The sequence below is a fragment of the Parus major genome, chromosome 21 (assembly GCF_001522545.3).
Source record: "Parus major isolate Abel chromosome 21, Parus_major1.1, whole genome shotgun sequence".
Taxonomy (NCBI): Eukaryota; Metazoa; Chordata; class Aves; order Passeriformes; family Paridae; genus Parus; species Parus major.
Window position 1 is genome coordinate 1,874,053 of NC_031789.1, and position 10,047 is coordinate 1,884,099.

At 54.8% G+C, this 10,047-nt stretch overlaps 1 protein-coding gene across 1 annotated transcript in view; it reads right to left on the minus strand.

The window, feature by feature from the left end:
* Nucleotides 1-10,047, minus strand: part of EPHA8 (EPH receptor A8) — a 54,193-nt gene that overhangs the window by 30,565 nt on the left and 13,581 nt on the right. The window contains exons 2-3 of the mRNA XM_015647955.3: nt 9,779-9,843; nt 1,318-1,981 (exon numbers count right to left, since the gene is read on the minus strand). Coding sequence (XP_015503441.1) covers nt 1,318-1,981; nt 9,779-9,843 — 729 coding nt within the window. The remainder of the gene's footprint in view (nt 1-1,317; nt 1,982-9,778; nt 9,844-10,047) is intronic.

Genomic DNA, 10,047 nt, shown 5'->3' on the forward strand with positions numbered 1-10,047 from the left:
GAAAATGAGGCAGGCAGAGCCCAGCACCAGGAGAGAACAAACCCATCCAATGAATCACAGGAAAATGATGCAGGCAGAGCCCAGCACCAGCACCACAGCCTTGCTCAGCCTCCTGCCTTTGGGGTGGGGATGTCTTGGGGCAGAGTGTGCAGTACAGGGCTGCTGGAGGAAGCACAGGGAAGGGCTGTTTGGTCTGTCTGAGCCAGCTTGCAGTGGTGGGGCTGGCACAGCCAGCCAGGAGGCCCATGCCAGTGCCCCCTCCTGCAGTTTGTGGCCCCACAGACACCTTGCACCCACTCTTTGACATGATGGAAGACCTTTTCTGAATCATTAGGTCTATCCCAGGACAACTTTCAAATCCACTGTCACAGACAGGTGGAGTTTCACATAAAAGCATTTATTCTGCCCATCCATCCCACCCTGTAGCTGAAGACCTGCAGGAGCCAGCGTGGGTCCCAGCAGCCCCTGGATCCACTCCAGTCTGGTGTCGGACATCCTAACCTTGAGTCGAGTCTCCCTAAGACAAATTCTCCACTTGACGCTGCCACGAAGCTCAAACAAAGGCCCCGCACTCGTATTTGTGCTGCTCCCCCTCAACACGTCCCACGAAGAAACAGAGAGCAAACAAATCTGTGTGGAGGGCTCTCCTGGGGAGCCTGTGCTCTGTATACACACATCCCTGTGCCTGCTGCTGGTCACCCCATTTCCTTATCTCAGTTTGTTCAGTCGGCAGCTCCAAGCTGCCCAGTGGCACTGAGGGCCCCTGGGAAGGCTCCCCACACCCCCGGACGAGGGGCTCTGCAGCAGCCCTGGGAGGTGAGGGATGGCCACAACGACCTTGTTCTGTGAAAGCTCAGTGGTTTTGGTTTTGCTTTCCTCCCTTTTAAACCCCTTCCAGCGGTGGGTGTTTTGGAGAGGCCAGGGAGCGCCTTGCTGGAGCACATCAGAGATCTCAGCACCAGTCAGAGCTGCTGGGGGCACTGAGCTGGGGTCTCTGGGCCAGTGATCCACAACACAGAAGGATGGAGCCAGAGCAGCCCCTGTCCTGATGCCAGCCTGTCCCCATCCCAAAGCCATGCCCTGTGCCCCTGTGAGAGCCACAGGAACTCCCAGGGAGTTTGTCAGTGGTACCAGCCACACATTTTGGAAGCATGAAGCCAGCCAGCAAAGGCATGGACAGCCCTGGACCTCCACAGAGACTGCCTGTCCCAGTTTCTGTGAGCAGGCTGCTGTCTTCAGCCCTTCCCCAAAGAGACAAGAGCCCCTTGCAGCCACCCCCCCACTTGCAGGCACTGCAGGCAAGAAGTAGGGACTCACCCATGCAGGAATCGCGCTGCTCTTCGTAGCCAGCACTGCACACACACTTCCCAATGGGCACCAGCCACTCTCCCTCGGCACTGCAGTACATTTTGGGGGTGTCCCTCTCCTCCGAATGGCCCACGCACTCTCCCCGCACTTCCACCAAGGAGGACGAGTCCGCCCCGGTCACCGCCTCGGAGAAGGACGCCAGGTTCCTCACCGTAGCCGGGCACTTCTTGTAGTACACCCGCACCGAGACGATGGCAATGCAGGCCCCGATGTCCTGGAAGGCCAGGTAGAACCCCCTCTTGCTCAGCGGCCCCACGCCCCGCACCTCCGTGTTCAGCTTCAGGCGCCGCACGCCCAGGTCCACGTTGGTGAAGCTCTCATCTGCTGCGATGGTGTCGATCTTCAGGAACTGGCTCTCCCGGGTGCTGGTGCCCAGATCCCGGTCAGACTCCATGTAGTAGAGGTTGAAGGTCTCCTTGCAGGTGCCCAGCACACCTGGCATGCTGTTACAGTCCCTCAGCGTGAATTTGATCTCCGCGTAGACACGCCGCGCCCCGTCCCGCTGCACCCAGTTGGTGCGGAGCCAGTTGTTCTGGTTGGGGGTCATGACGTTACAAACCTGGTAGGTGTGGATGGGGCTGAAAAACTCATCCATTTCATTGATGGAATCCCACTGTGGGACAGAGAAAAGGGGTCACTCCAGATGTTCCCAACACCTGGGGGAGCAGGGAGCGTGCAGGAGCTGTCTCCCACCCCTCTGCTCCTGTGTCTGCATGGGCAAGGGGAAACGCTGCCACAGGGCAAAGGGAAACGAAGATCACTCATTATCTGCACTGATTTGGGTGGTGACACCCGGCTGCAGCACTGTGGGAGGTGCAGCCCTGCTTGCAGACAGGAACACCTGGTGAGGTCCTGGCAGATGTGTGTTTGGGAGGGCTCCCAAGCCTCCAGGTCACTGTGAGTCCCTTTTCATGGTGCTCAGCCTGTCATTTCCAGCAGCAGCAGCAGGAAGCACCTGTGTTGTGCTCACCTGGATCTTGCTGGCTCGTGCCCTGTCCGTGCACAAACTAAACTGGGCACTTTCCATCTGGAGAAGGAACTTCAGGGTGGAGAGCAGAGGGTGAAGGGGAAACATGTACTGAGCACAAGACTGTCAGCAAGAAATGTGGAGCCATGGGGGCTCAGAGGTCCCTCCCTCCCTGCAAGGTGATGCCAGAGTGGCTCCTCAGTGCCCAACCCAGCTGAGACACTGGATCAGGGCTGGCTCTGGGAGTTGGGACCTTCATGGCTTGAAAAAGGGGTGAAAATTCCATGTAGCTGTGGCTGCAGGGTGAACCTGGGGAGGAGATCCTGAGCAGGATTGCAATGGAGGGTGGTCTGGGTGAGTTTAGAGGGACAGGGACATGGGTGTCACACAAGGGAAGGTTGCTAAGTGGATTTAAGTTATAAGAAGTAGGGATATTTTGGGTGTGAGTTCCATAGGTGAGGGACAAGTAGAACTCAACTGTTGGGGGCTACGTGACACTTCTGGGGGCTCAGCTTTGCCTCACATCTCCCTCTCCACTCTCACCAAATGCCTCACCAGGCTTTCGCTGCTCTGGGGGCTTCCCACTGCCTCTTCAGCTCACATTTCTGCTCAAACCAGGTTCTCCAATGACACCCCCGTGGATGGGTCTGGGACCCCTGAACTTATGGGAGAGAAGGGGAGGAGGAAGAGGAGCAGAGGAGAACTTCAAACCACCTGGCTTTTCCCCAGATTTAGAAACAGGCTTTGAAGTCCCACGCCATGCCCAAGTCCAGCTGTGAGGGACACCCTCAGATGCTGCAGAAACTGAAGAAGGCACTGGCACTCCTGCTCCTCTGCCTTCCAAATCATCACCACCTTCCTCAGCCTCAGCATCTCCCTCCTGCACCTTCCTAGGGTCCTGGCTCTGCCTGGAAGCTGGCAGGGAGCAGCCCCCACCTCAGCACCTGTGTGTACCCAGCTGTCTGTGGGGCTTGGGGAAGCCAAGTAAATCCCCAGCCGTGCTGCACAGAGCAGGAAAACAAATATTTCAGGCAGCATTATAAGTACATTAAAATAAACCTCTAGGCTTGCTCTGACAGGGCGAAAATGGTGTTTTCCTGTGTTCCATTAGACACAAAACCAACAGCAGGCCCAGGAGAAGGATGCTCAGGTCAAAGGAGGAGAGCCTGCAGCCTTCACCCCAGAGATGTGGGAGCTGACAAGGATGCAGATCCCTGGGACACAGCCTCGCTGTGTGACTGCCAGCTGTGCAAGGACAGGGCACAGCTAGGAGAGGGCAGCACACCTCCAGAGCATGAGAGAGACAGGAAAGAGGTATCAGTGATACCTGTAAGACAGCCCACTCCCTTCTCCCCTCTCAGATGGGAATGTCTTTCCTCATCTGACCTCCCTGACCTGCTGTGCCTGGGGAGGTGTTGTGCTGCCTTCTGCTCGTCTGAGGGTGATCAGAGCAGTCCCTGCAGTCACGAACATCTTCAGCTTTCTCCAGCATCTCCAGTTTTCTACTGCATTTAGGAGAAAACTCTGCTTCTCTGCAAAGAGCTTAAAGCAACCCGGAAAAGGCATCAGCTCCAGGTGCAAACTACAATGGAAGTTCAATTTAAGGGGAATATGCTGGCAAAGGGGGTCAAAGTCAAACCATTCCCAGGGAAGAAAAATGTTCTGTGATGCATTTTAAAAAATTGCCTTCTGAATTCCAGAAATGCCCAGGTTTGTCCTGGGATCACTGGGAACATGCCCTGCACTCCGGTGGACAACATGGAAGTGGGGCCAGGCCCTGGGTGTGCTTGGCTGGAGGGATGAGGGCAGAGCCCCTCAGCTTCCCAAGCCCAGGGAACAGCTTGCTGAGGGTACTGGGCCACCCAGGACACTGTCCTGCTGCTTGGGGTGCTGCAATTGTGTGCAGCACCTGGAACAACCCAGCCCTGGCCCCTCACCCACTTGTGCTCCGGCTGCTGCTGCGGCGGAGCTTCCCGGGGGCTGGGAGCCGCTGTCGAAATTAATCGAGCACAAATTAACACAACATCTGTTTCCTGTCGTTCCCCTGCTGGGTTTCCCGGGGGAAGAGGAGCCGAGCCGTGCACGGGAGGAGACGCACGGGGCGAGCAGGGTTTGTGCCCAGGATGTGCCCAGGGTGCGCAGCCAGCTCCCCTCGGCCTTGCCCGTGGCCTCAGTGCTCTCCACGAGGGTCTGGCAAGGGAAAGATGAGGTTTTTGTGTGCATCAAAATGCTTTGGCTCCAGCTCATCTGGCTGGTTTTGGTCCCCAGGCATTCAATCCTCTCCCAAATCTGGCGGGGGAGATGGAGCTCGCTGCTGCCATATCCCGCAGGCCTTGGCAGTGCCAGGGCTGGCAGCAGGCTCCCTGATGGCAGAGCAGGAGATAAAAATGCCCACCTCCGAGCACCAGCCAGCAGCAGCCACACCTCCACCCCCGGGGGTGAATTTGGAGAGTTTTACATTTGCAAAAGTTCTGTCAGTTTTGCCCCGGGTGCCTCAGGATCCCAGCCCAAAACACCACGCTGGGCCTGCAGGGAAGGTGCTCTGAGGACGGGGCGAGGCTACCTGAGCTCCTGGCTCAGATGCCACAGATTCACTGGGCAACCAAGGCCCTGTGGGCCCTGCCATGTCCCGGGAGCTGCAGGGCATTTGGGATCACAGAATCCAAGAATGGTTTGGGTTGGCAGTGACCATCTTGTTCCAACCCCCTGCCATGGGCATGGACACCTTTCACTATCCCAGGCTGCTCCAAGCCCTGTCCAACCTGGCCTTGGGCTCTGCCAGGGATGGGGCAGCCACAGCTTCTCTGTGCAGGGGCCTCCCCACCCTCACAAGGAAGAATTTTTTCCCAATATCCAACCCAAATATACCCTCCTTCAGCTTAAAGCTTATTCTATCACTGCCTAACCTTGCAAAAAGTCCCTCTCCGACCTTCCTGTAGGCCCTTTTAGGTACCAGAAGGGAGAAGGAAGGATCTGCATCAGGAATCCCCATGACTGGAGGGGTTTTTCTGCTTCACCTTGGTCCCAGGTAGGGCAGGAGGGGATGTCTGTGACAGGGGCACCACTGGTTCAGGAGCACGGGCACCGTGCACACCCCAGGCACTGCTGGCTCTCAGTTCAGGGGGTTGCAGCAGTTTTATGAACCAAAGCTCAGCTCAGCCCCACCAGTGTGATAAGATCCCCCAGCGAGATGGAAATGAGGACATCATAATTAACGTGGTGAGCGCACGCACTGGGGGAGGATGTGATTGCATCTGCATTCAGGAGTTTGCCTAATAGTTTAAATTAAAGTCAACACCAGCTATAAAAAAATTTGCCAGATTATGAAAGGCAGGAGATGCAAACACCAGATATCTGAGTAAGGTCTTATAAGTCTCCCAGGGCCTGTGTGGCACAGCAGAGGAGGAGGAGGAGGAGCAGAGGACAGATTGTGTCCCCCTGGGCAGCAGATCTGCTTCCCACCATCCTTAAAGCGCAAAGGAACGAGTGTCCCCAGCCCTGGGACAGCTTCCAGGAGGGATGCCAGGTCTGCCTGGCTTAGCAAAGCTTTTGTGGCCACTGAGACATCCAGCACTTTCCTTCCCAGCTTGCCATGGCACCTCCTCGCACCATTGTCACTGGGAGAGGGAAAAAAGGAGAAGGCTGTTATTGCAGCTATAAATCATTAGATGGGAGGCTTTAATGGAGATAATCCCCATGAAATCAGTCACTGCTGTGGCTAAGGAGGGATTTGTCAGGCAGTTAACTACCCTGAGCTTCACTGCAGGTGATTAACTCCTGGTAGTGACCAGCATCTGGGGAATTAGCAATAACCCAGCGTTTACTGAACAAGCACTGGGAGATGAGCTTTTATCTCAATTACCAGTCTAAATCTTTATTTTCCAATGTTCTGTTCCTACACTTCTTTTTTTTTTCCCCCCCAAAGAAAATTAATTTCACCACAGCTTGAGCTGTAACTTGCTGGTATTCCTGGATCCAGGTAGAGGCTCCAGCTTGGAAGAGAAACCCAAGAAATACAGCAAGAACATCAAAGTGAGGGAGAGAAGAGACATGGCCTAGGCACATGAGAGAGCCCCCAATATCTCTTGATGCTCTGGGAAGAAGGGATGAACCTGAAGGGGGTTGGAATAGCAAGGATACGGCATAGCTCAGCTGGGGATGGGGTTTTACAGAGTGGGCTTGGGGCAAAGGGAGACCCTGATCCCTGACAGCTCATCCCAGACATGAACTGGTTGCTGGCTGCAGGACCAGACCCAGGCAAAAAAGTCCCCTACAAATAGCTCAGTCCCAGGGCTGAAATCCCCATTCCTGGTGCACAAATCCTGCTGGCAGACCATGCTGTGGCCGTGGCTGTGCTTTCAGCTGGGGGTTCCAGCAGATCTGGAGCCTCTGACAGTGCTCTCTCTGGGCATTGCAGGATGAAAGAGCAGCACACTCGGTTAATTGTGCCCAGGGGCCTCAGGATGTCCCTTTCTGAGGAGCAATGGGCAGGGATGAGGAGCTCCAAACCCCTCTGAAGGTCTTTCCTGGTTGCCACCCACAAAGCCAACGTGGAGCGTGCCAGGTGGGATTGCTGGGGGCTGTACAGGGCCAGCAGTTGGACTCGATGACCCTTGTGGGTCCTTCCAGCTCAGGACATCCCGTGACTCTGTGACAGATGCTGGGCCAGCTGCCTGGGTGGCAAAGCCCAGCAGCTCTCTGGGCTGGCCCCAGCCCCTGCAGCAAGGGGAAAACTGTGGGACCACCACAGAAAGTGCTGGTGGGGGTGGATGGGGAGGTCATGGGCAGCATGGGGGGCATTCCTCCAGCACTCAAGGTGCTCCCATTCTAATTAGCTTTTGCAAGGCATCATTCAGGCTCCTTAGATACCCTGTGTCTGAACAAAATCATTTCCTGTTTGACTTTGTAAATCAAAGTAGACGATACAATAATTATTAATAATATGTTGACTTATCTCATCAGTGTTTTAATTAGTGAGTAGAAAGGCAATTTGCAAGGGGGCTGATCAGGCTCCCTCTGATCCAGCAGGTCACACGCTGAGCAAGGAGAAGGGAGAGAAGGGCACTGGGGCACTGGGGTGTTCTGCTGGGGAGAACTGGGATACGGGAGGCATGGCAAGGGAAAGGGTTGACCGCACTGATAAGAGTTTAATTTTCAATGCAAAGGGAATTGTTCTGGGAAAGGAGCGAGCTGCAAAGCTCCTGGGAGCCCTTTGAAGTTATAATTGAGAGGAACCGCAGCCTGCGGGACAGGGATGCTCCCGGTGACCCTTCCGCTTCCTGCACGTGTCTCTGGGGTGGAGGTGAGGGGGGCGATGCAATTAAACCCCTGAGCAGCAATTACAGCCAATTACCCCTCAGTTAATTGTCTGGCAAGAGAAAATGTCAAAACAGGCCAGGCCTGGCTCCCTGATGGCCTGACACTCCCCGGGGCCCATGGCACTGCTGACCCTCTCTGTGCCCACTGCCCCCAGCTCCTGCTCCTCTGCTCCTGCTGGCCAGGACAAGCCCAGAGAGGGAAGAACCTTCCAGAGAGACCAGCTCACCTTGCCCACAGGGGTGATGAAAACATCACTTTGCAAGTGGTACCCGTCCAGCTTTGCCCTGGCTGTGCAGATGGGTCAGGGCTCTGGATTCATCCCTGAATTTGTGAATGTCCAGCACAGGATGCTGCACCTCAGCTGGCCAGGGTTGGTGTGGTGGGATGAGGCTCCTGTAGGCTCCTCAAGCTTTTTGTCTGCTTTGGGAGTGCAAGGCCCTGCCCAGCACAGCCGGCTCAGGTGGGTCCATCCTCACCCAAGTGACCTCAGTGGTGCAGTGGATCCCACCTGCATTCCTGACAGGGAGCACGGGGGTCATCCAGGAGAGTCCTGGGCAGTCTGTGAGCAATGGAACAACATCCCTGACTCCCAGAAAATCCCAGAAACATTCTCCCTTGCAGGGAAGCAGAGGAACCCCTGGCCTCTGATCCCACGAATGTGTGTCAGGCTCCTGCAGGATGCCAGGATTTGGCAGCAGGGCTGGGATGAGATGACAGCTGATTAGTGACAGGACAGCAGTGACAGCCAAGGGCAGCCACGAGGAGGACAGCATCTGCCTCATCCAGGCAGAGGCAGAGGAAGGTCCCCTGGCTGGAGACCAGAGCCAGGCAAACCCTCACAGCAATCAGTTTTTAACAGGGGCCCGTTAACAGCATCGCCACAGGACCTGGAGGATTTACCAGCACCAGCAATTTTGCAGCCAAGGATGTTTTTTCCTCAAAGCTGGGCTGCTCTGAGAGCTGAATGAATTGACAGCTCTGAAGGCCCGTATTTATGCAGGAGATCACATCACATTAGTTCCACAGTCCCCTCTGACCTTGTACCTCTCAATCTCTTACATTCCCAGGATACTCATCATTGCAACAACTAACTGCTAAAATTAGAGCCGAGTTAACGATTTAATGTATTTACATATATGATAAAGTCCGATAGAAATCTGATCGTTGGTATTATTATGAATTCAGTGTTCTGATCACTCCTGCTCAAGCAGTGCTGGGACTGAAAGTCTCAAGCAACAGATCAATGAAAATTATTAGAGGCCTGGGAAGATTTCTGTGGGAGGTGGAATTGAAAAGATTAGGACCGTTTAGTTCAGAGAGAGGATGAAAAAGAATGGACATGAAAAATCAACACAGCAGCAACAGCCAGGTAGGCACCCCAATTTTGCACGTTTTGTGCCTGCAGAAAGCCCCACTGTGCCTTGCAGTTGGTCCTGTGGGTATTTATGGGATTGTTTCTGTTCACTAAATGAATGAGCAAAATCCTCCCAGCCAGGTCACCCTGACATCTGAAACTCACTATTTCCAGAAAGCTGAAAAACCTGGGCAAACCTGGGGGTGGAAATGGAAGTGAAGGGAGAGTGTGGAAAGGATGCAGGCAGTGGGGATGGAAGGAGGCAGGAGCACGTGGGGGTCACCACCCCACCATCCCTCCTGGACGTGTAGGGCTGTGAGTTTGCATCCCCATTCCTGTAAGATGTGATCCCCAGGGGAGGCTCCCCTGCCCCCCTTGCCCACTTCCCACAGAAATTCCTCGGATTACGGGGAGTTGAGAGCTTCCTGGTCATTTGGGGCTGTTTCCCCTGGTGCTCACCCAGTGCAGTGAGGAATGAGATGTTTCTTAGTGTGTCCCACTCTTGAATCCCTTCACAGTTCAGGGCCTGGTGACAGCCTGCTCCCTACCAGGGGACATGGAGGGTTAAATGACACTTCCAGAAGAGCTGTATCCCTCTGCCAGTCTGTCAGGCTGGCATTTTCCCAACAGAAGTGGTCTGTTTGCCTCATCAGCACTGCCTTGGGGCTGAGGTGTCCATTCCCTATCCATCCCCTGACCCCTGCCACAGCGACCCGTGCTGACCCATCCCACTGGGGTCTCCCTGTGCCAAAAAGTCACTTCATACTTACCCCATGCGAGGGATAAGTCATCCAGCCCCAGTCTCCCAGGATTGTTGACGTGTCTAGCAAGTTCACTGGAAAACACAGGAGCAAAAGCTGAGTTAGAAAGCTTTGTCCCCGTCCCCAATGAGGGAGGAACAGAGCCACCATGAAGAAGACCTCTCCATGTGCCACTTCCATGAAAATATCCTTCAGACATCAAACTTTCACCAGGGACTGCCTGGCTGGATATGGATTTGGATATGGATATGGATATGGATATGGATATGGATATGGAT